The sequence below is a fragment of the Mustela putorius genome, unplaced genomic scaffold, assembly GCF_011764305.1.
Source record: "Mustela putorius furo isolate JIRA1106 unplaced genomic scaffold, ASM1176430v1.1 tig00003901_pilon_pilon_pilon, whole genome shotgun sequence".
In the NCBI taxonomy this organism is placed as follows: Eukaryota; Metazoa; Chordata; class Mammalia; order Carnivora; family Mustelidae; genus Mustela; species Mustela putorius.
The window spans coordinates 15683826-15709610 of record NW_025422049.1 but is presented as its reverse complement, the minus strand read 5'-3'; the positions used below and the strand labels follow the sequence as shown (position 1 = coordinate 15709610).

General features: G+C 44.2%; 1 protein-coding gene across 5 annotated transcripts in view; it reads right to left on the bottom strand.

Moving 5' to 3' along the window:
• Window positions 1-10: 10 nt before the first annotated feature.
• CHRDL1 (chordin like 1) overlaps window positions 11-25785 on the bottom strand; it is a 120949-nt gene continuing 95174 nt past the window's right edge. For 3 of the 5 annotated variants that reach the window (XM_004769062.3, XM_004769063.3, XM_045068296.1), the window contains exons 7-12: window positions 24156-24223; window positions 16757-16925; window positions 12941-13150; window positions 7627-7794; window positions 5468-5557; window positions 11-2405 (exon numbers count right to left, since the gene is read on the bottom strand). In XM_004769062.3, the coding sequence (XP_004769119.1) occupies window positions 2275-2405; window positions 5468-5557; window positions 7627-7794; window positions 12941-13150; window positions 16757-16925; window positions 24156-24223 (836 nt within the window). In that variant the 3' untranslated portion in view covers window positions 11-2274. The remainder of the gene's footprint in view (window positions 2406-5467; window positions 5558-7626; window positions 7795-12940; window positions 13151-16756; window positions 16926-24155; window positions 24224-25785) is intronic. The other 2 variants (XM_045068297.1, XM_045068298.1) reach the window with 1 other exon arrangement.

Sequence of the window (25785 nt, the reverse complement as noted above, 5' to 3'; positions counted from 1 at the left end):
TTCCTGCAGATGGTTTTTCAAAATTAACTTTTTTATTAATTTAAAAATCAAAAATACGCAAAATACGCCAACTACATAAATAAGTACCCTATTTAGGTACATGTCTTGTGAGAAGAATGAAAGGCTAATACTGTTACATTAAGTTTACTCTTACTTGTTTACACGAGTTAACTATAAAATGGCTACAACTGCTAAATGGTGCTTATGGTCTTTGTTGTTCCAAGTGTTTATGATACAAATAAATACACAAGAAGAACCGCATCCATTCCTCTCCTAACTACAGGTGGCTTGGCCTCTTCTCCTTATGCTCTATTGCCTACACCACACCAAACACTGGAAGGTTTCTGTGTTGGCCTAGCTCAGTTCCATAGCTCCTGCTTCAGAAAGCACTTTGGAAAGGTGTGTCCCAGCCCCTGGGGGCAGAAGTCTATCTAGGGAAGCTCTCTGGGTGTTCCCTTATGGTTGAGCTTTCAGAGAACACCTGGGTGGGAAGGCTTTGGGGTGAGTCATTCCAAAGGGGAAATCACCACTTGGCCTGAGGATCCAGTTACTTGTTTCCACACTATGGAAATGCTGCCACCTCTGGGAGGGAGGCAGCAGCTACTCAGCAGCCTCATGCCCAGTAATGCTCTCTGGCATCTGGGCCCTGGATGTTCTCCCTCCCTTTCCCGTAGAGCATATGTATGAAGCGTTGGTCCCAAAAAGGCCTGGCCACGAGGCACCCCTGTATCTCTTCGAGAACAGACTCCTTTATGCCAGGTTGCCATAAAGATTTTTACATTTTTCCCTATTGGTGTCATCGACTGTAAGGAAAACAATGTTCCTCTCTCTTATGATCATGGAGTGGGAAATACATGACGTCTGCGTCCTTGATACTTCTGAGTACTCATTAGAGTTCATTCATGCCCAGCACAAGGGATGAATCTAGAAGGCAGGCTTGAGATCCTTGTGGAGAATTTATAGTTTTGCCACAAAGATGATGTCTAAAGCTAGGCCTATGAACAGAGAAGTTCTGCTCTGGTATCAAGCTGCAAATAGACATTTTCTGAGCAGCCTTCTCCAGGATTCATGACTCAGATCCCCACTCGCTGGGTGAGATGAGAATGGCAGGAAGGTTTAGAACAAAGATCTTTGTCAGAATGTCCGCTTCCCCAAATGCGCAATAATTCTCCTAACTGAACAGCCAACCTTCAGAAGCTTGTGGGGACTGAGCCCCTTTGCAAAGTCAAAACCAACTCCTGTAATTGGAGAAGAAGGAAAACTGCCTCTTTAAGGAGCTTCTAGAATGTAATCATTTAGCCTAAATTTTTGGACTATAGAACTCTGACCTCAAGAAAATTAGTGAATATTGAGCTATTCGTCGGTGACTCCTATTGACTTGAAAACACAGAAGGTTGCCTTGTTGACTTTCAGTCACCATTTTTTTCAACAATTATTTTTCTTCTGCGGAGTCAGTTTTGGAAGATTTTACCCAGTTCTAACTTCTTTACGAGGGCTCAGGGAGAAAAGAGAAGTGCTATCACTAGGGAAAAGTTATTTACAGCTTCAAAGTCAATGTGGTCATGAAATGGTGCTCTTACTCTTCACCCTGCCACCATAGTTCGTGACTTCAGCAAACACACCACTGACCCAAGAGCAGAAGTTTCTGCTCGCAATTCCTTCTTTATCCTCCTGGGTACCCACAACTTCAAAGCTACTTGGGAGCCAGATGAAGGAAAGGAGGGGAGAGACTATGCTGGCTTTGACTCCGAAGAAAGGCAGCAATTTAGTCTGTGTATGTGTGTGTGTGTGCGCACATGCGCACCCTTGCGCGTATGCATGCGTCTGTGTCAATGAGGATAGGGAGTTAATTTTTTTCTTAAAAACACAAGACATCTTAAAATTCAAAGAGTATAATATTTTCTCTGTACTACACAACTTCTACTAAGTCTTTTCTCTTTCATTGGAGTAACTTCCTAGATAGAAACCCTAGGGTTCTGTTTACTCTTTAACCTGTAAAGAAATGTGATTCTCCCGGAAACTAGAGCAGTGCTGTGGTGTTCTACCCCTCTTTCTCCCACAAACAATTCAAGACTCTTCTAGTCTGGCAGGAGGTGTCTGAGGACTGACGCACCACTCCACACAGAGGAGCGAGTTATGCTGTGCATGGCGTGAATAATGAACTGCATTTGAGTCTGGGGTTTTAGGACACTGTTGACTTAAGCAAAATCAGCCCACAGTCCAGCTGCAGCTTGAGTTTTCTTGCTTTACCCTCTCCAATACTGTTTGTTTCATCTAACAGTGGCCCTTTTCAGACCTCTCCAGGTATAAAACCTTGACCAAATCTTCAAGCTCTGTTCTGCACACACGACTTGAACACATCTGGCTGATCTGAGCTTCTCCTTCGGTGAAGATCTTCCACTGGCCTACAAAGCAAACACAGAGTGGCCCAGAAATGTAAGAGGAGGACAGAGCCAATGAAGAGTGTAACCAATCTAGCTTATCCTTACCCACTTTGTCCCCAGTGCGGGGGGGATCAGAATACAAACGTCAGGTGGTTTCAACAGAGCAATCCCCCAAAACATGTTTCTGGGACAGATACGAAAAAGGGCCATGGAGCATTCATTTCAACATGCAGGATTTGTAAGAATCCCAAGAATAATACCTAACGGCCTCAAGAGTCAAACCCAAGTATTATTCTTGGAGTTTTTGCAGTATATCTAGCATTTGAGAAATGCCCCACTATTAGGTTGTGAGCTAATTAGGTGGCTTACTTGGCACCACGTCAAATAAAGCAGTACCTGTATGTTACTGAGGTTTTGCTTTTCGGGGGGCAGATACTGGTTTAGGGAACTTGATTATTTACTGCTTTTTTCTCTGTTCACACCACCTTTTGCTAACAACTGCCCACCTCTGTTTTATTCTATGCTCACATGCTGTCCTTACACCCCCTTTAGCACCCCTCTGTCCCCTCCTGTGGCTATCCCTCCCATTCCCTGCTTTCTCCTCTCTCTCCACGGATGTGCCTCTACTTCCAGGCTGTCCTTAACAACTTGCCCCTTCCCCAATCCATCATGCTAGTTGAGCAAATATTTTTGAGTTCACACCCTGTGCTGACCACTGGTAATTACTCTAGATCATCCCTCTTCTGGACCAGTCCTTCTCTGACTCTCCTGATCCTCAAGTGTCAAGATTTTCCTTCTTCCGCTGTCGCTTTGCCATGGCAAATAATTTTCGTAACAAACTGCCCACACTGGATATCCTCCTTGGTCTTTCGATTCCTGTTCTTGTGGTGTTACAACCTAGGGAACTCGTGGTCCAAGGTCAGTGAGCTTCTCTTCATCCAGAATCTATTTTCAACCTCTTTTCTTTTCCTGGCCACAGGAGATCATGTCCCTCTTTCCTTACAGACTCAATGTCTCTGTTCCCTTTCTCCCCTGGATCCCTCACTTTTCTCTGTTCTCTCCAACTCAGTGGGAAAGGAGAGAAGGGTCAGGCAAGGAACCTGCTTCCCCCAAAGTCCTGCTGTGTGCCAGGATCTGATGGTCACATGACAGAAAGGGTCAGGCCTCTTTTTGGTGATCCCCTGCTGGATCATCTCAGTGCCCACTTCCTTCAGTTGCACACAGCTGGAGGCACACACTGTCTACTTCTGCTATACACCCCAAATCCTGTTGTGGACAGAGAGTTCATTTCAATCATCTTTCAAGCCCCACCCCCCTCACCCCAGCACAGTGCTTGCTCATGGTGAAACAAAAATGTGTTCTTTGAAATTAATTGGTAATTTCAAAAGTCACATCACTGGTACCAGATCCTAGTCTCTGCCCCTTTTATTCCTAACTCACATGTACGGACTCCCAACCCTCCTCAGTCTGAATCCTCCTGCTTCCTGTTCAGTTTATCATCTGTAAGTTTCCTACGTTAATAAACAAGTGACCTCATCAACCCTATTTCCAGCTGCCCATAGGATAAACTCTGCTCAAATGGCCTTTAAGCATCTTCAGCTAAACATGTTCCAAGTGAAACGTATTTTCCCCCTACTACCTGCTTATTCTCCATTGTTTCCCATTAGTGAATTAACACTATTCACCCTGTCTATAAAGCTGTTATTGTTGGGAGTCATTCCAAACTTACTTCTTTGTAGGGATGCTCACAATTTAACCTCAGAGGTGTCCCTCACGGTGACCTCTCTTTCCCTGCTGACCAACCTAATATAATGTAAGAGTTGTTTGTTTGTTGTTGTTGTTGTTTTATGGTATAAGGGCTTCCTAATTCAGAGTACCACCAACTACTTAATCACTGAGAGTTCACTTTTCACTCCACACAGTGGGCACTCCATTCTAAAAAACAGACCTGCATGCATTGCACACTTGCTTAAAACCCTCCCTTGGGGTTCTCACATCTGGAAAGCAAGTCCAACTTCTCAGCATGGTATGTTGGGCTCTTCAGAACATGGCTTCATCAAAGTATAAGTATCAGACAGATAAATCTGTCTAACCAAGAGACATCTTCCTGAAGCACCATTTTCATCTCGCTAGGCCATTTGTGAGTCTACAGAGAGAGCCACTTGCCTTCTCTGTGTACCTCTCCCTGGCCTCTTCCAGGGCCGCCCCCTCACCACGTTTCTTGTTCACTCCTGTCCGAGTCTTCTCTTAGGCTCAACCCTCTCCCTGAATGAATTTCCTGACCTGTCGCCCCATCACACCTTTCTCTTTCAAAACACACCTCCTCCCCGAAGCCTTCCTTGACTAAGCCCCTCTGGCTTCCTCACAGATTTCCCTGAGTACTTAAGTATTTAACTCTTCAGAACTAGACTGATTCATAGAGAAGGCATTTTCATGTTCTGTCTTGCTCATTGGCATTCCCTTTGGATAGGAATTCTGGGTCTTTTATTCCTTCAGAAGTACTCCCCCCTTCCCAGTCCCTAGCAATATCTAGTCCTCAGGCTCCATCCTGCATAGAAAGGGGGAGAGCTGCAGGTATGCCCCAGTGAGTGCCTGGATGCTTTTAAAGAAACAGGACAACTCAGGGGGCAGTACTAAAGAGCTGAACAGCGCTTTGCTGCACTGGGATGTGTTCTCTTTCTCTCTGTCTCTCATCCCCACCACCAGAGGATTCATCCTTCCAGATGGTACATCTCCACTAATGAACCAACCAACTCTGGAATCTCGTGAGCTTTCTCTGACCCTTTGGAGAGTCCAGGGTTAGCAGTGTTCATTAAAGAGAGTCAGGTAACCTGAACTCAAGGAAGCTTATGCTCAGACCACATCTGGATTTGTCTTCACCAGGTCCAAGCTTTTCAGCTCACATTCAGAGACCCCCTCTGCTGATAAGTCCCCCAGAGAAGAGACAGAACATCTTCTGACATTGACCCTGAGCCTGCTGATAGTCACTGAGAATGAAAAGAGACTTTACTGGGGGCTCTGCTCCATGGAGGTCTGGAGGCATTTTCCAGGGGGGAGTAAAGAAACACAGGGTTACCACTTACTCAGGGTCGTCCTGGTCACCAGCTTGAAGTGATGGAGTTCCTCAAACATCCTTTTGGAGATCTTTTCAATATGGAAGTGCTGGAGGATGCCTGGGGCCAAGTGAAAAAGTGGGGCAGGTGGTCAGGCCCTCTCTATCTGGAGCTACCACCCCCTTCCTCTGCTTGGGTTGAGCATATCATCTCATTACTGGGGCTTAGGAGTATCGAGCTGGGCTGTGTAATGTGCTTAACCAGGAACTTGGATGGCTCAAGGGTTATAATTGACTCCATCTGTTTCCTTGGCTCACTGGCCTCTCCTAGGTTCTCCAGAGAATAGAGATATTGAAGATAGTGTTGCTGACCATGGGCCCCCCTCCTAGGGAAAGCCACATGAATTGAGCATGGGTGCTGGTGGTAGCCTCTACCACCAAAGGTGGAATGAGAAATTCTGCCCTTGCCCCCACGTCCAGGTAGATTATGTCCCTGCCAAACCACTGGGCTGCCCTTCTGGCCAAGCAGCAAGAGCCAGCAGTGGGACTGTAGACAGGTTGTTTGTGTAAACGGAGAAGCCATCCCTGTTCCCGAACTCACTGAAAAGCATATTTTCCTTTGGGAAATATTCAGAGCTCCTTTAGGTTTCCTTGCAGAAAATGAGGAAAGTAAAAATAAGAGGCGGGGGTAGCAGGTACCCACAGTTTCAACTTTGCCTGAAAAGCGTTTACTGGAATAACACCCAAAAGGAAAATGGCCTCGCAATGAAGGAGCAACAAGTTACCAGCCTACATAATCCTCAAGAGGTCTAGAGAGGCCACACGAAATTGTAGTCTGGGTGTTTCTCTACTCACTAAGCACAGCCTTTGGCTTCCCAGCACTGAACAAGTGGTCACTGAGACACTATACCAGCATGCTGAAAAACATCCACATGCCTCCAGGGAGTGAGAGGTGTGGAGAAAAAATAGTGGGTCCACTGCAAGGAAAGCCAACAGAACAGGGATTTAGACCTAGGTGACCAATTCTAGAGGAGTTAGGGAGTTAGAGCTGGAAAACCAACATTCCTTGGTATAGACCAAAAATAAACACGGGTGAGAAACGTGTGTTCAGCATTTTTTCAGGGGTGGGGAGGAATTCACACTTTCAGGCAAGAAAAGTTGGGAAAAGGAAGAGGAAGAAGCCCCACTAACACTCGGGCAATTGTTTTTCAAAGAATGGTCCAAGTGCCGAATTAGAATCACTGGCTGTTTGGGACACGCTAAGGTGCTACCTAAGGACTACTGAAGTAACATCTCTTGGGTGGGGCTGGGTAGCTACATTGTAGACCAGATCCTTTGTATGATGCAAAAGCAGAGTACAGTTTGAGTGCTCTGGAGCCTTAGGCAGGAGAGAGCAGAAAAAGGATGTGCATTATTTCCCAACTGAAATCTTACCTCTTCACTCAGATTTCTAGAAAAGCTGACCAGACTAGATCAACACTAGCCTTGTACCTGCGGGATGGCCTGAAGAGCTATATGATCACAAGGAACACAACACAGCCCACTATGGCAGTCAGTGTGAGTAATCAGGAAAGGAACTGGATGAACATTATGACTGGGATTGTCCCTTCAGTGAGACTCTAAATCTTCTTGAGGGTGGGGACAATGTTTTCAATGTGTCTTACCCCAGAGTACGGACCATGATTTCAGAGATGTAGCTTCGCACCACATGAATGGATTTTCATGTTGGTTGAGCTTCATGTTGGAAAGAATGATAGGCTATAGTCTGGTTGGTCGTGACCTTAACTGCACATTAGAATCACCTGTGGAGCCTTCAATACACTCACACCAAGGCCCCATTCCTGGCCGATCCATCAACATCTCTGAGGGTAAGGCCCAGGCTTTTGGTATTTACAGAAACCTCTCCCAGAAGATTCTGATGTGCAGCTGGGGTGGAGAAACACTCCTTCAGCCTTTGTTGGTGTGAGAAAGACAACAAGCCCTAAGGTCAATGCTTAGTTTTTTGGACAGGTCATGACAAATTTAAAGGCCATAATCACAGATGTGTTAGTCATGTTTCTGAGCAATCAGGAGAACTGAGCCAAACAGAGGAAAAAGTTGAAGCAAAACTAAGGTGAGTCTTCCCCTCCTTCCCTGTTCCCCCACCCCTTACAAAAGAAATTAACAAAGAATCAATATTATCTTGCTCACCCTTTCGAATGGTCCAAACGTGGACCTCTACCTGAGGTGGTCTCTCTGTTTCCAGGGCTATTTTTCTGGTGGTCTCCCCATCCTCCATGAACACAGACTCATAGACAGGCATTGTTTCTTCTCCACAAAAGTAGCCCTTGCTGTCAAAGTTCTGGCCTGGAAGTTCTTCTGGAATCAGGAAGCAAGCAGAGGTTTTCCATGGCTTTCCAACACCAGAAGTGAACTTCTAGGCATTCAGATATCTCGTTATTCATAATACTTCACACTCATCAAATGTGTACAGTCAACAAGAACATTCTCACAGAGATAAAAATCCCATCCATATCTCCTCAGCTCAGTTTAGGCTGCCCTGTAACAGCCACAATGTCACAAAAGGACACATGACCTTTTAGGTAAGTCCACATGGTGACAGAATGCATAGTTTCACAGAACACTGACCCACCAAGCAAACAAGATCCCCCCACTGCCACAGAGGAGCAGACCTCATGAGGAGGAAGAATGTCGCCAGGTACAAATCTCTGAGGCACTTCAGGGTACATAGGATTTTCCGGGTTGGGTCCAGATCATGGTCTGTTTAGCTCATGTTACCAACAGAGACCCAGGAGCTCATGTTACCAACAGAGACCCAGGAGCACCTGGGGCTGACAGAGCACCTTGGTTAACTTCTCTGACATCATTTAGGTATACTTAGAAAACATTCATGACACTCACTTATGTGCATATACTTGCCCAAAGGATCTATCCAAATTGGCTTGACATTTCTGAATGCTCTTTGATTTGTTTGTAAGGGGAACGATAATACCAAATCAACACCAGTGCCAAAACCTAGATGTCAGATTAGTCATATGTACATTGTGCCAAATGAACGGTTGGGAGACATACACACAAAAAAACTGGTCAAATCCCTCAACTATGGATCATTTACTGTATAAACTAAACTGTTGTATTTCGGCTTCCAGGCATAAATATACCAGCCTCCTCATACTTCCTATTCTGCTCTGCCCTCCTCTTTCCTCAACTCCCAATAAGCAAACAAACAAACAAAAAACACACAAAAAGAAAAAAACAAACAAACAGAACAAAACAACAAAAAAAGTTTCTCTCCTAGTTGGTTATCCTTGAGTTAGGTTTCCTTGCTGGCTTCGTGATCAGCACCCTCCTCATCTGGGTCTTTAAAGTGTACATCCAAATCAGGAACAACAAAGAGAAGCCAGGGACAGCCCCAAAACTCAGGAGTATGTGCAGAGGTTCATCTGTAAGATTCTCTGATGAGAGCACTGAGTGCCAGGTGCTTTGGATCTGTGACTACAATTAGGGAGACTCGTTGTTAGCCAAATGGATGCATGTTATCCAGAGGTTGGAATCAAATTGCTATTGTGTGTCCCTTGCTGACCTGATTAGTTTCCCACCCCCACCACCACTTTGGCAGTATAAGGACAAAACCAATCTTTTCTTGATGATTCCAGGTTGGACTTTTCAGTTTGCAGGTCCTTCTAGAATCAAGTTTCCTTTCTCCTTTTGTCCCTTTGTCATTATTTAATTCTCAGTGGGGCCAGTCTTTTTTGGGGGATATATTAGTAATTAAGGGATGTGTGCTAGCATTTTTCAAGTGGGAGAAGTGGGTCTCTGGGTGTACAGAGACCTCTATGTTTTTTTCACCTTTAAAATGAGAGCTGAGTTCAGTTGTTACATTTTTTGCACTGGGGGTGCCTGGATGGCTGAGTCTGCTAAGCACCTGACTCTTGATTTTGGCTCACGTCATGATCTTAGGGTCACGGGATGGAGTCCAAGCACAGAGTCTGCTTGTCCCTCTCCCTCTGCTGCTCCCCCTGCTCATGCTCTCTCTTTCTCTCTCTCTCAAATAAATAAATAAAACCTTAAAAAAATTTGTTTGCATCAAGTTAATACTGACTACATCTCTAACAGCCATGTGATCTCCATGATGGCACTGTAAATACCTGTGATGTGCTAAAAGTTCTCCCAGTGTCCCAAAGAGTCGTCTTGCACCACTCCCCTCCCCAAGAGCTTAATTTACTCAGCAGAAGGGCTCTACAAACAACAAAATCCATCAGTGACTCAACCCTGGTTGGCGTTTGAAAATACTAAGAGTAAACAAAGTATGACTTTCATGCTACACAGTGGACAACATCCTCCTCATTCCACACCCTCCACTTCAAGGTACTTTCTGATCTTCCATTTGCTTCAGGTTCCCCTCGTTTCATTTCCTTCCAAGGAAGCCTTCTGTGCTCCAAATCATTTCTGTCCATTTCCGCTTCCCTTGAGAATGCTCGTATACAGAGATCTCCAGAACCAAGAAATTGAAAAAGCATTTCCTTATGGAGGTGGAAATGACTGGTGACATATTATTCCCAACCAGATAACTTTTAAGTCTCGACAGGGGCATTTTCTGCTGTAAACCAAACGGAGTGTGTAATTATGGGAATTCCAGATATTGGGGAGGTGCAGTGAGGGTGGAGAGGAGTTGGGGAGCCTTCAGGAAGTAGAAGTTCTCCACAATCCTGTAGGTGGCCACTGGTACACAAAGCTAGGCCAATCTCTACCAGAACAAGGGCAAGTGAGAGAAAGAAAACCCTCATCCTTTATTTTGGCCCTTAAGTATGACTGGAGGAGTCTGCAATCATTTGTCAGAATGAAGCTTTTGGCTGGATCATCAGTGAATTCTATTTATCTTTCTTCCCTTCTCAACACAAGTAACTGAAGTTACTGTTCTTTTTTCCAACCATCTTCTTCCCTCCTCACTCTTTGTCCCTTTTTTCTCTGTCATGTGGTGTTTTCTAAGAGGCTGAGGGTGTCGTGATCTTCCCCTTTCTCATTCCTTCAGGGCTCTACTCAAATATCACTTCTTCAGAGAAGCCTCCCCTGGCCACTTTTTTTTAAGTTTTTTAAATTTTTATTTATTTGACAGAGATCACAAGTAGGCAGAGAGGCAGGCAGAAAGAGAGGAGGAAGCAGGCTCCCCGCCGAGCAGAGAGCCGGATGTGGGGCTTGATCCCAGGACCCTGGGATCATGACCTGAGCCGAAGGCAGAGGCTTTAACCCACTGAACCACCCAGGCGCCCCTCCGACCACTTTTTTGAAAGTCACCACCCTTCCCCTTCACTGGTCCTTGATCCTGCTTGGTCTTTCTTCACAATACCCATCCCAACCTAAAATCACCTCATTGCTTGTGTTCATTGTCTTTCCTCTTCCACTAGGTTGTAAGGATGATGCTGGCAAGTGGCCTTAGTCTAGCTTGTTCATCTCTTGGAGTGTCTGTAACCGTGTCTTGCAGACGATAGGCATGTAATACATATTTCCAGATCGAATGCCTGAGTGAGTACATGTTTCCTGATGCACTGAGGTTTCTGAGGAGCTGGAGCAGGTGCCCTGGCATCTGTGGCTAGTGACTCTCAGTAGGCAAAGTGACTATCAGGCATCACTCAATTTGCAGACACACCTGTTTGCCTCACTGAGACTGGTACAGAGAATGGGCCAGAGACTGTCTCCTGCCATGCTGCTCTGCAAGTTGCTCCACATCCCCAAGTGGAGTGGCAAAGCAGCTCTTCTAGAGAGACTGGTTTGGTCAATCAGATTCTTCAACGTATTGTCTGTTGGCATTCTGGAGGACAGTTCTTTAAATAATAACTTCTTCTTCTAATTACTTAAATAATACATGTTGTCAAAAATTTGAAAAATGCAGATAAACCAAAAGAAGAAAATGAGAACCACCTATGGTTCAATCATCCAAAGACAGTCATTATTAATAGTCTGCCATATGCCTTTCCAGCCTTTTATTTTGGCCTAAGTGTATTATAAACACTTTCTAAAACACAAGTGAAATCATAATGTTGTTTTTTAGCATGCTCTTTGTACTTAACCAATCTGTTACAAACATCTTTCCATGCCATTAAATCTTGGTCTACAATGATTTTTGCTGGCTATATAATATGGCACGTTATGGCTGGACCATCATTTATTTAAGTTCAGTTGAACTGCTCACTTCTTAATTGAATCACCTGTATCACCAAAGGCCTAAGCATAGAATGAAATGGGATTTGGTCTGAAGGGCCAAGATCAAAATTGGAATATTATAAAGTGGGGATGCTCAAAAAAATATATGTTGGCTAAGTTCATGGTTGCCTGCTGATCATGAGGAATTGTGTCAGCTCAAGGAATTTAGTTCTCTGCCTACTTTGAAAAAGTTTGGCTTTTCATCTGTGTTTACAAAACCACACATAGGTGTAAGAAATGGTAGATAAATTCATGTGCAAGGAACAGACTCAGTCATTCTCGCCTAGAATATTGGAACTGGAAAGGCCCTAAGAAATCATCTCCTCTAACCCTCTTGTTTTGCAAAGGAGGAAACTGAAGCTCAGAAAGGTGCAGGGACTTTTTCTAGGTTACATAGGAAACCACTGGCAGAGCAAAGATTAGACTGCTTGATTACCAATCCCCAATGTTGTCAATCGCAACACTACAGACTACATTTTTATCTACGTCATAGGCATTAAACCACTATTTAATTTACTTTTTTTCTTATCAGTCCAATATTTTCTACTGGCCTGGAAAAGACAATGGACTGTAAATGACCTGAATTCGAAACCTTGGTTTTATTATCAATTTGTGTGACTCAGGGCCGGTCACTCAATATGCTTCAGTTTTATCTTTAATAGAGCAATAATATCATTATAAAATTGTAGTGTTGGGATGGGAGCTTTGAGATTAATTGTTCCAAGCTTTCCATTGAACAGATGGCTGATGAAGGTCAGGGTAGATTTGTCACATTTCCAAGGTCACACAGCAACTTCGCTCAGGCCCAGAACCCACGCTCCTTCCACTCTAACTCACCTGTCTCCAACCCTGTCTCAAAATGCTCATGGATGCAATTGTGTTTGATGGGTTAAACAGTGACATCAGTGACAGGTTCTACTATTCTTCTGTACAATCCTCATAAACTACTATTATGAATAGTGTAGTACTACTACTACTACAGCTCTACTGTTCTTCTGTATAATCCTCATAATCCAATTTCTCTGCAATTTAGAAAAGCCAGGCTGAAGTCTGGCACTTAGGGCTTTGTGGGCCCAAAGGTGTGGTAGACACAGGCACACCCCCAGTCTACTTCTGAGTAGTAAGTTTCTTCCAAGGAACCATCTTATCAGCCCTTCAAGAGAGGGGAGGATAGGTTCATTGTTAGAGCTGGTATCATTACGATGTTGTGGCAGATTGATTAGGTTTCTGGTGCTCCAAGAACACTGAGAAGGACTCTATGGGGATCTCAGTCAACCAAAGGCAGGGCTTCCAACCAACGCACCTTTTGCCTTTTTACCTGGACACACCTTGCAGCACTTCCCATCTATTTTTTGAGGATATTTGCAGGGGTATCGATTGGGGCAGTGGATTTTCTTACACTCTTGCTTGGTGACATTACAAGTGCACAGCACACACTCCACAATGCCAAATGCTCGGAGGTTTGGGTGCCAGGACTCGCCATGGGAGTAGGTCTTTCCATTGGAAACACACACTGGAAGAGAACACAGGACTGGAAATTAAAGGCTAGGGAGCTGAAACAGGTCCCTGTGCTCAGAACCCAAGATCTGAACCCCTTAAGACATCAGTCATCCTTTGTCCTTTTCGTGGCTCAACGATGTATGTTGACAGAGCAGCTTCTGTAACAAAAAAACAAAACAAAAACAAAAACCCTCCAAAATAAACAAACAAAAAACCCCAGCTCAGTTCCTGTTCTCCTGTTAGTGACTATTCCGGTCCTTCAGCAGTAGCCTCTGATCCTCACAAGTGCCCGGCCCATGGTGAGCCATCAAGAAATATTTCTGAAACTGGAGGAATGTATCAATGGATGAAAGGAGAATTCCATCTGCCCTGGGTACCTGATGAAGAAACTGTAGTAGAATTTAGCCTTAATACCCGCAGTTTTACAAAAGATCTCTATGGCCCAAGTAGATAGGCTTCCTGGCATGAAAATTTCCCAGAGATGTTGGCTGCCCAGAAAGGCTAAATGCAGAAACTATTGCTCTTCTCAAAGGGCCAGTATTTCCAGATCCCAAAGCAAATCCTTCCAAAATATCCCAGGCTATGAGAGTCTGATCCACCAACACAGATGGGTATGGAGCTAATGGCACTGGCCTCCCATCTGGCATGAGAAGGAAGGCACTAATAAAAGAGGGAAAGGATCATGAAAGAAAGAGCCTTCTGTGCCTCTAATCTTCAGCAATATCCTCTGGTCTCCACCTCACAGTGGCTGTAGAGATTCCATGGCAGTGAATCACTGCCTAGCCTAGAGATAGCCTTTGGTGGTCTCACATTTGTTGGGCGGGAAGTGAAGTCACAGGCTCCATGTTTTCTAGGTGCCTTGGGAGAGCTGTAGGCTGAGGGGCTGATGAAGGAAAGGGGCCACAGGAACATCCTTCCATGCAAACCAACGAAAACTAGTCCGGCTCCCACTGTAAGGCAGGGAGCTAGGCTCCAATATAAGAACTCTACTGGGCTTAAACGGGGAGGGCTGAGAATAAGTCCTCTCTCTTTTTAAAAGTGCTGAGACATTCTGGAGATTTTAAGCCATGACTGGGACTGGGTGTGTTTCTCATTATTCCCATCACCTCATTATACCCAGGGAGACCTGTCGGCATCCTGATCAACAACATCTCTAGTGTGGGTTGTATCACTTGAGGCGGGGCTAGGCTGGGAGAAAGAGCCCCACTTGGGGCGTTTCTAGGAACTGACTGATTTGGCCGCAAGACAATGGCCTCAGAAGGATGAATCATTGGGCTATTTCTTTCTCATCAAGTCCACTGGGTCACATTTGGAAATATGGATGATGTTGGCTGTCTTTTCCTGTCCTTTGCAAGTACTGCTAGAGTCCTAGGCACTCTAGCCCGTCAATCCATGTGAAGATTTTCAAGAACCTGAGAACCTAAACAAGAGAAGCTCCCAAACTTATTATATGGAGATAGGACAGGGAGTTGACACATGAACTGTGAGGCTCAGGGCTGGGGATGGAATCACCTGACAGCTGGCCAGATATGTTTTCTTTCTCCTGTCTCCACCACTCCTCTCTCCATGGAAGACAGCGACCCTCCCTCCTAGACAATCTGATCAAGGTAGGCACGTAGTCTGCTTCAAGCAAATTTAGGCTGGAGTCAAGTTCAAAATAGCTGAGTCCTATCACTTCTCCTCTTTGACTTAGGCAGGGGACCAAGCAGATGTGTCCCAGAGGAGCACATCTGTTAGCAGGAAAGCTAAGGAGAAGGACAAGCAGGACCTCCAGTGTTATATTACCAGCTTCCCTCTCCCCTAAGCATTTCGACTAAGGGAACAATCTAGACAAGGTGAGAGCCTACACTCTAAGATGCAGGAGTGGGAGGTCAGTGCTCTAGAGGGAAATGCAGCCTTCTCCCCAACAACGAACTCTTGATATGATTTTAAATCATCCAGCTGGGGCATTGAGAGTGGGGGCTGGGCACAAGTGATTCTGCAGTGAACTATAATAGAAAGGTCAGGAAAGAACCACTGCATCCAAATCAATGGGAGCAATGAAAAAATGTAAACCAGCTCGGCCTTTTGTAGGACACAGAATAAATCAAGGGATGAGCCTCTGCCCTAAAATGAAGAGGCCTGTGGAAATCATGGGATTTAGGATTTTCAAAGTCCATTACCCCACAGGTTTTTTTCTTTTTTCTTTTCTTTTTTTTTTTTTTTTTTTAAGGCTTTGAAATACTTTCAGAGCAAATGGAATCTACTGGAGACAATTTTGGATTGACAATCAAACTGCATCTTTACCCCCTTCTCCCCCACATTTCATAAATTCATGTTGGAATGCCTTGGACTTTAAAAATAATACATTTCAAATCAAAGCCAGATCGATAGTAAATATTTCCAATTCTTCTAATATATCACCATTTTCTATTAAGAGTTTTATTTTGCATGTTCTTCTTTTAAGCCTGTTAGTTTCAAAAGCGATTCAATGTTTTTTATCTGTAATCTGAAATTTACATCTAACTCGTAACAGATGTGATCAGCCAGCTTTGGTTTGACCAGCTTTGTTGAGATTTATAGTAGGAGCTCTTTGTAACGGATTGTTTTTCACCCGTGTTATTCAATCATTTGGTTTAATAATTTATTACTTTTAACCCGTTCAGGGAACTGGCTTTGATTTGTTTCTCCTTTAAAGGAAACAAAACATGTTTGTGGTTTCGTAAAAGGAACCAGCTGAGCTCTTGCTGTGAAGAGCTGGTTGACATGATGCCTAAAAAAGTAAGAAGCGGTCAATTGTTTGATTGAATTTCTCTTCCCCACTCCAACCCCCGCTACTGGGGTGGGGGTGGAGGCCGGGGAGCTCTGCGCAGGAAGGTCTGGGGCCACGGACATGTGTGGGTGCCTGTTTCAACCAGCTGGTTGGCTGAGTGGGACTGCATGTCCGTGTTAACTTGATCAGTCCTTCTGGTGCTTGGCCAGGATGTTTCTGGATTTCTTACTGGGTTACTCATTTCTAATGACAATCGCCTCATGTGAATTAGAATCTCTAAGCGTGGGGTCCGAGAACAGGTATCTTTAGCAAGGGGTCCGGGAAGAATCCTGGGTACCCTGAGGAATGAGAATCACTATTTCTAAGATGCGGAGCTACGGGCTTCCAAAGCGTCTGGCGCTGAGTACCTGTGAATATCGGTACCTAATGGGAAAACAATCTCTCATTAAAACAATCTCATTAAAAATGCCTAATGGGAAAACAATCTCTCCTTCCTTTAAGGATCCAATCAACTTCCCCCAAAGACCTGCAACCCCCTAGGGCAACTGCAAAAAGGCTGGGGGCAACGTCAGGCTCACTGCTTTCTTGCCTTTTGATCTAAACAAAGACAGATACACCAGAAGTAAAAACTAAGCTCTTCCGGGCTGTGTTTAAGGAAATCCTGACAGTTTCTTAGGGTCGCTTGTCCACAGTCGCTTGGAGGCTTGATGATAAGTGATGCTCTTGTGACTGTCTGATATGCTTGGGACACAGTGCCCTTTCTAGGTCCAGCCCTCCAAAGATGGTGGGGAGAGGGGAGGTGGGGAGGTGGAGGTAAGGCATGGAAATCCTGCTGTGGATATGGTACTGAGGGAGTGTGTTCCTTACCCTGTCCGTGCTTGTGTTTGTTGTTGATGACAATCTGCACGATGGTGCCCGATGCTTGCTGAGAATCCATAAGAGCTCCTCGGTGGCTTCTGGCCCCAGGAAAGCGGGGCAGCCCTCCAGCCTGTCGGCTTGGTGGAGAGTCATAGTGAGAGCGGTGGTAGGAATGTCTCTGTAAAACGACAAGGACAAACTCAGTCCCCCAATGCCACCAGAGAGAAGGCAGGAAGGGCCTGACACACACGGCTGCAGCCCTTTCATGAACTGTAGTGATGACCTGAGCTCTGATCCTAAATTAACTATGTGTCCACCCACACCAGTAGCCACATGAGGATATGAGGGAGGAGTAGCTTTGACGACACGCTGAGATTTTTCTCTCTTCTTCCAGGAGACTGGGTGAGCATCACTGACAAACAGCCAGGAGGGAGCAAACAGCCAATTAAAGGGAAATAAAGTGTTCTTCTTGTCCCCAAGAATCTTATGTGTAACAAGTAAGGTACTAGCCTGCAACACAAGGTGGGACAGAGGAAAAGTATCAATTGCTGTGCAAAGTAAGAAGAGAAAGAGAACTGGTGGGGGAGGGTTTGTGACCTGGGCCATGAAGGCTGGACAGAATTTTTTTTACAGGCAGAATTGGTGGGGAATATTCCAGGCAGCCATTTCCAAGTTGAGAATATGTAGCAGAGAACATAGAGTCCATAAAAGGGAACAGTTGAAGGATAACATTCCAAAAGTGGGTTGCAGCCAGATCATGAAGCACTTAAAATGACAGGCTAATAAGGGGACTTTATTCAGTAGGTGACAGAGGAGAAAGTGTGGAAGACTTTGAGGGTTTTTTTTTTTTTTTGTAAAGCAGGGAAATAATCAGAACTGTGTTTCCAAACATTGATCCCTAATCATGTATACGGTGGACTGGAAAGGAAGAGATGGGACCTAAGGATAGTCCAGATAAAATGCACTGAGACTCTCAATGCAGCCAATGGCACGAGATCATAGGGCAGAGTACAGATACCCTGGACATTTTATAGGATAACTGACAGTGTATGAGAGTGCCAGGATGTTAGCTAGAGGTGAGGGTTTTGTTTTGCTGTCACTGCTAGATCTCCAGCCCGAAACAGTGGCCAGCATGTAGAAGGGGCTCATTAAACACTCATCGGATGAATGAATGAATGAATGAATGAATGCTGTGGTCCCTAATGAATGCTTAGAGTCCTGTAGTCTAAATTATAGAACCACTGCTCTCTCAGCAAGGGTTCTATACATGATGAACCCACCAAGCTCTTATCCACCCATCTCCCAGGAGCTGAGGGAACATGAAGGCAGAGGAAGTTGGAATGAATGAAGACTAGACCTTAAAGCGAAAAGCCAAATAAATAACACTGTGTTTTGGGGGCGACTGTTGGGGTAAAGGAAGGGTGACCCACTAAAAAATCTTTTGCAGGCTGTTAGATCCTTATATTCAGTGTTAGAAATGACAGGGGATCTTGGACACACATGTTGCAAATTGAGCTTTGGGAATCAGTATTATTCTATTGGTGGGGGAGGTGTTGGTGGGAGAAGGGGAGAGAGAACAGGAGCTGGAGTAAGAGAAAAAGAACATAACTCTAAATCTAAGAAGAGTCCATGCTGGTACATCGCTAGAAAATCTCACACAAATAAGACTTTGCATCAATTTATTATCATGTACACAGATGGGATTCTCAGTGCAAATATTTTTCATTCCCACAATGGCTTATATGTCCTTTTCACTCACATTCCACAAAGACCATTACAGATTGTTCTGTCCTTTCTGGAGTCTGGCACAGTTTTGCCAAAGGAACACAGAGACGACAGTTTGGCTGGTGGGTGTCCTACCGATGATACTAAAGGGTGGGAGTTCAACGGGGCTAGAAATTGCAAGAGAAAAGGTCGCTGACCCAGGATGAGCAGCAAGTACAAGAAGTTCTCTGATTCGTGAGGGTGAGAACGAAGTGAAAAGCTCTTCTTTGGTACCAGGCCTGAGACCCTGGACATAGGGTAAGGCAGAGAAAAAAAAGATTCAAAACCCAAACAAACAAACAAACAAAACCCTCAAGGATTTTGATTGTCTGCCAGAATCTCACCTTGTTTAAGCCTTTTGTTTTATAGAAAGAGAAACCAAGGCCAAAGAGGAGCAGGGTTTTATTTAGGGTGACAGTGAAGATGGAGTTTTTGGAGATGGCAGGGGAGTAGGAATGGGGGTGCAGAGTGGAGAGGAAGATGAACAGGAGGAAAAAGGAAGGAGAGAGTGGGAGAGGGAATGTGTGGTCAAGCTCAGCGGGCTGCAAACAGCTGCTCTGAAGAAAATATCAAAGTCTGCTAAGACGGGGGTACCTGGGTGGCTCAGTCGGCTAAGCATCCAACTCTTGGTTTCAGCTCAGGTCATGAACTCGGAGTTCTGGGATCGAGCCCCAGGTCAGGCTCTGCACTCAGCGGGGAGTCTGCCTGAGAGTTTCTACTTCTGCCCCTCCCCACCTCAAAGAAATAAAACTTAAAAAAAAAAAAAGTCTGTGAAAAGAACAAAATCCAGGAGTGCCTGGGTGGCTCGGTTGGTTAAGCATCTGCCTTCAGCTCGAGTCCTGATCCCAGGATCCTGGGATCGAGTCCCGCATTGGGCTCTCTGCTTAGCAGGGAGCCGGCTTCCCTTCCTGTCTCTCTTCCTGCCTCTCTGCCAACTTGTGACAGTCTTGGGATAGAGCCCTGTGTTGGGCTCTCTGCTCAGTGGGGAGCCTGCTTCTCTCTCTCCCTCTGCCCCTCCTTGTGCTTTCTCTCTCTCCCTTTTTCTCTCTGAAATAAATACATAAAATCTTTAAAAAAAAGATAAAAAGTCCACTACAGTGTTCACAACCTGGGGGTGGGGGTGGCAATGTGTGATGTGGATTTGAGGGTAATGGCTCTTTTAAAAGTTGTTCTCCTAAACAAAGGAACGGAAGAGGTTACCAGAGACCATTCTGACCTTTTTCAGGGAGAAAGAGAAAAAGACATTAACAAACTGGAGCTTATCTTCAAACCCAGCTGTGAAGAGCCTGCTTGAGAGAGCAGGTCAAGTGTAGTCAGGTAGAAGTGGCCATGTAGCTAGGCTTTGTTTTATTCTGTTCTGTATTTTGGCATTATTTGATTTCCCGACTTGAAGTGCTGATAATTCTCTCAGGCTTTTTTTTTTTTTTTTAAAGATTGGTTTGTTTGTCTCTCTGTCTGTCTATCTATCTTACTGAAGACCTTTCTACACACAATGTGGGGCTCAAACTCACAACCCGGAGATCAAGAGTCACAAGCTCCTCCAATTGAACTAGCCAGTCGCCCTTCTCTCAGGATTTTTAGGTGGTTCTCACACATTTTTTTTCTGATGGTTGGACAGCCCCCATTACTGCAGAAAGTTCTCCAGGAATTTCTTCCTTACTTGTCCTAAGAGGGAAGGGTTATATTGGCAGAGACAGGAAAACAGGACAGTTCAGGAATAGTCTTCGAAGTGACTTCATGGCTGTGAATTTGAAGTTATCACAAAATAAAATTAAAAAAATTTAATTAAAAAATGTCTTCACCACTTCCTCATATCAGGGAGATCATATGACATGGGGGCTTAGGTGGGTAGGAGAAGAATCAATGAAACAGGATAGGATTGGGAGGGAGACAAACCATAGGTGACTCTTAATCTCACAAAACAAACTGAGGGATGCTGGGGGGAGATGGGAGAAGGGGGGTGGGGTTATGGACATTGGGGAGGGTGTGTGCTTTGGTGAGTGCTGTGAAGTGTGTGAACCTGGAGATTCACAGACCTGTACCCCTGGGGATAAAAATATATGTTTATAAAAAATAAAAAATTTAAAAAAAAATGTCTTCAGAGAGGCACCCAGGTCACTTAAGTTCCTATCTTCAGCCCAGGTCATGATCCTGGGGTCCTGGGATCGAGCCCTGAATCGGGCTCCCTGCTCAGCCCTTGGCTGCTCCCCCTGCTTGTACTCTCTCTCTCTCTGTCAAACAAATAAATAAAACCTTTAAAAAAATGTCTTCAGAATGTGTAGTAATTCACACGGCCATAAGCCTGTTATAGCTTCATCACTGGCCCCCTGGGACCATTCCTGTCTGGGAGACACTTGGGCCAGTTTCCTTCCCAAACTATTGTTCTGACAATGTGAATGAGACATGGATTTCTATCTGTTTCCTATTGTTTCAATCCTTAAAGCTTTCACTTTTCTAATGGTTAATCTCTGAGTAATCTTTTGGGGACAAAATCAGAGTTTGGCTGTCATCCAAAACAAAATTCTGCTTGCTTTCATGTTTTGGCTTTCCACCCTGTGTCTACTTCTCCCTCCCTACAACACACACACACACACACACACACACACACACACACACCCATGGTACCAGGACCTGTAAATGTGAAATTATGATCTGGAAACCGAACAGAAACCTGTTTAGGATTTTCCAAAGGAGCCATAATTAAGCCACTGGTTCTCCTTCGTGTACACTTCATAAAACTTGGTGAAATGGATGGTTTTCAACCCACTTGCCGAAATAGAGCCATTACCTGTGTTCCTATCGAACTGAGGTTTTCCATGGTTCCCTGTAAGTAGGAATGCTCTATTAAAGTGACAGGCTACGGAATTGGCAATGTGTTGTTACGGTTGCCTTTTTTGATCCCATACAGACAGTTGGGCCTGCAAAGGATATCCAGAAGGGCTTCTCCTACCTTCTAATTTTTGGCTGGTCAAGAGGCAGCAATGAGTTCGAACTACCTCTCTCTTATATGGGACAAATTCCCAAAGCACATTAACATTCATGAGAAACCCCTCACACACATTTCACTCCACCTTCCACATCCCTTTCTTCAACACGTATTTCTTGGGTGCCTACTATGTGCCAGGTACATATTTTTCTATTACTACAGATACTATTTATTATTCAAATCACATCCCACAACATCTACCCCTTTTGGAACAAAGGAAAATATTTATTTATCATAAAGTGGAACCATCTGGATATTTTTGTCTACCGGGCCCCAATGTTTGTTTCTAAAGATAGGTCTTGAATTCCTTTGAAAATCAATAACTATTTCAAGGCATTCTGAATTTGACCTCTTTTGCTACAGGAAGTATGGGATTAAGTTCAGCCCAATCTCCAGCAGTTTTGGAAGAAGGACAAGATGGAAGGACAAAGGTGGGGTTGGAGGCAGATAAAATGAAGTCAAGAAGAAAGGCGCATTAATAGCCTTACCAGCAGGACCTCCGAGCTGGCCGCAACACTTAACATTGGGATCCAAGCACCCAGCTTAAGGTGTCTGAGACCCAAATTCAGGGAGAATGGCATGTGGTTGGTGGCCATGAATTTAGTCATTCTCAATGTCCTCCCTCAATAAAAAATGAGGGTGGATTAAAGGAGGAAATTGACAACACAGAAGATGGAGACTGGCATCATCTGTTAAGATCTGGAAGGAATCTCACTTCCTATAAAGCAGATAGAGGTAGATGGAGAAAAGCTTCTTAAAATTTGTTTACATTTGTATTCAAATTCCAGTGGATGAACCTACAGTGACATATGAGTTACAGGTGTACAATGTAGTGATTCCACACGTCCATACAACACCTGGCACTCATGCCCTCCTGAATCCCCACCACTTATTTTCCCCATCCTTGGGATCCATATGAACTTGCAGGAGTGCTGCTTGTTTTGAGATATCCATAGTGTTGTTCTCTACCTGACCCACAGGTAGAGAAACAGAAACAGCAGTGTCAAAATGACAGGACCAGAGAAGAAAGCACATAGATATTGCTTCAACTTGCACAGAAGGCAGAAGAAACACTGGGAAGTTTATATTGGCCATTTTATTAGGTTCCCACAAACACCTTCCTCACACTTTCTTATCCTTGAGTTTGCCCCATAATTCCTTAGGCTCTGGATTTCTACACAATGCTTGTCGAGAAGTAATTCCAGAAGTTAAAAAAAATTTTAAATGTTATGTACTGCAAAATTAATCGATGCTCATTGAAAAACATCCGATGGAGGTACCTGGGTGGTTTAGTCGTTAAGAATCTGCCTTCAGGTCAGGTCACGGTCCTGGAGTCCCAGGATCGAGTCCTACATCAGGCTCTGCTTCTCCCTCTGATCCTCACCCCATTTGTGCTCTTTCTCTCAAATAAATAAAATATTTTTTTTAAAGAAAAATATCCAATGATACAGAATAGATAGAGTAAAAAATCACGCTCTCTCCTTCCCCTGCCCATTTCCACCCCTTTGAGATTACCACTCGTAATGTGTTGTTATATGATCTTCCAGATCTTTCCATAAGTACTCATTCATGCACACGCACACACTTACAATTTTTACATAAGTAAATGATAGTAGAAGTTGTCTCTTGCACCTTGCTTTGTTTAAATAATAAATCTTGGGGATCCCTCCACTCAAGTTCCCTTCAATGTTTTGCATTCTTTTTAACAACAGCACCATGTCCCACAAATTGGGTGTGTTCAACCAAGTCCCTATTGCTTACGTTTGGGTTCCTTCCATTTGTTTTGCTCTTAGGAAAATAATGCTGCATTGAATGCCCTATACACTTTTTTTTTTTTGGTACCAGGGTCCAATGAATGTCCATGTATGTACCATAAGCACCTTCATACATTTTGTACACTTTCATAAATCCTTCTGTATGATAGATTCCCTGAACTGGAACATCTCCTTTTCAGATTTTAAGAAGTTTGAGGTATGGCTGTATTTTGACATATGTTTTTGATAAAAGGATGGCATTTTGTCAATTACTTTGAAATACACAGGGACGAGAGATGCTGTTGTATACACAGAGAGGCTTTCTATGAGGTTAGCACTAACAATGGAAATGAGATGCTGCAGAGTGGAGAAGGAGTATGCGACCTGCTTCCTTTTCTCTCTTGCAGCTGTGTGACTGAGAGCCTAAGGCTTAGGAAAGGCTTTATGGAGACATGTCCATGGTACCTCTGTCACACTTGATCTTAGCCAAAAGGCCGAGAAGCGATCATAGTACCTCTGCCAAAAGGATGGACAGACCTACCTTACAGTCCTACAGAGGGTCCTCACTACTGAGGACAGACATAGTCACCTGCTTTCCTTCCAGAAGACAAAAATTTGGCAAACCATCCTGAAAGGCTACCAACTTTGGATCTAGATGGCAAGTACTTAAGGGCTGGGGCTGTGATTTCTGTGTGTTCACGTCCTGGCCCTAGTAACCAACTATACAGTGTACTTAAATGGCTAGAGTTTGGTGATAATGCTGTCTAATTTTCCGAGGAAAGGGAAAGAGCAGTGGTGTTAGAAATGGGCCCTTTTATGGAGTTGCTGGGATAATAGCCATGGAGAGAGGAAAGTTTGGCCTGGTGCTGGGGAGGGTTGAATTATTTGAGCTATTCACACTTACTGCTTCTCTGTTGGCAGGTTGCCGGAAGATATCACCATCAGAATGTTCCCACGACAATTCTCCATCCCCTGTTTATTACAAAATAAAGACAGAGTCATACATACTTAGAAGGGAAAACCATCACCCTTGTGACCTAGCCACATTTTTGGTTCTATGATCCCAAATTTCTCCAGACATTTTAAATGTAGTTAAAATGGCCATCCTTCCGGGCACCCTGGTGTCTCAGTCAGTTGGGGGTCTGATTCTTGATTTTGGCACAGGTCATGATCTCAGGGTCACGGGATTAAGCCCCGCATCAGGCTCCATGCTGGGTATGAAGCTTGCTTAAGAGTCTGTCTCTCTGCCACTTCCCCCATCTCTCTCTGTCTCTGTCTCTCTCTCCTTTCTGAAAAAAAAAATGGCTGTCCTTTATAAAGTGACCTGAAAAGATTTCTCTCTGTATCTGTCTCAATTTTTAAAAACAACTCTGAAGAAAGTCACTTTTTTAAATTTTATTTTTTAAGATTTTTATTTACTTATTTGAGAGAGAGAGAGAGAGAGAGAGAAAGAGATAGAGGGAGCAAGCACAAGCAACAGGAAGGGGCAGAGGGAGAGGGAGAAGCATGTTGTCCACTGAGCAGAGAGCCGGATGTGGGACTCGATCCCAGAACCCCAGGATCATGACCCGAGCTGAAGGCTGTCACTTAGCTGAGTAAACCACCCAGGAGCCCCATCCATTCACACTGTACAAAATTTGGGAAACAAAAGGGAGAATAATCACTTTCCATTGTGATATAGCCATCACCCTCACTTTTGCTTCCTTTATTCCAGTGTCAGTTCAGTATCTTGCAGTTCGTACTTAACTTGTGTTTAAACTACCCTTCTAAAATGAGAATTTCAAGGATTTGGTCTGTCATAATTTGTTAAATTCACCCTGATGTCTCTGAGAAGTTATGACCTGGTCTGAAAGTTAAGGTTAATCTCGTGGTGGCTGGAATGTTTACCTAACCAATATCCAAGTTGTACTCCTCTGTTTTTGCCCGAGATACCTCCTTCTGGGTCTGTGTGTCCATTCTCTGAAGAGTGAACACTTATCATTGCCTCATTGCCAGAGTAGCTTCTTTTGGGAAGAAGATCCTACCTTTAGCCTTGAGAACAACATACCACAGACAGAGATATTCCTCAATCAATTAAAGATCACAAACCACAGGACAATTTCCAAGGATATTACCTTGTGTTACTGATGACCAAGTGAGTCGATGGGAAGAGCTGGGTCTTACTCTCAGTATCAGTTAAGACATGTATTTCACAGGATAGCAGGAAATATCAGAAAGTAGCAGCATGAAGAATTTTCTATTTGAATTTACCCCATGAGCTTTCAAAACCCACTTGGACATAGTAACATGTTACTGGTTCAAGGGGATTGTAGTACTGAGGGAAAATTAGGTGATATCATTGGCTTTTAGGACTTACAAAGGACCTCAAAATTCCTTTGATAGCAATGTTATAAGGTAGTGATATATAATGGTGTTATGGCTTTAACCCTTCATGATTTAAAGATCATCTCATGGGAAAAAAATTATGAATCATCAAGATGCGCTTGGGAGAGAGGCACCTGGGTGGCTCATTCGGCTAAGCATCTGCCTTCTGC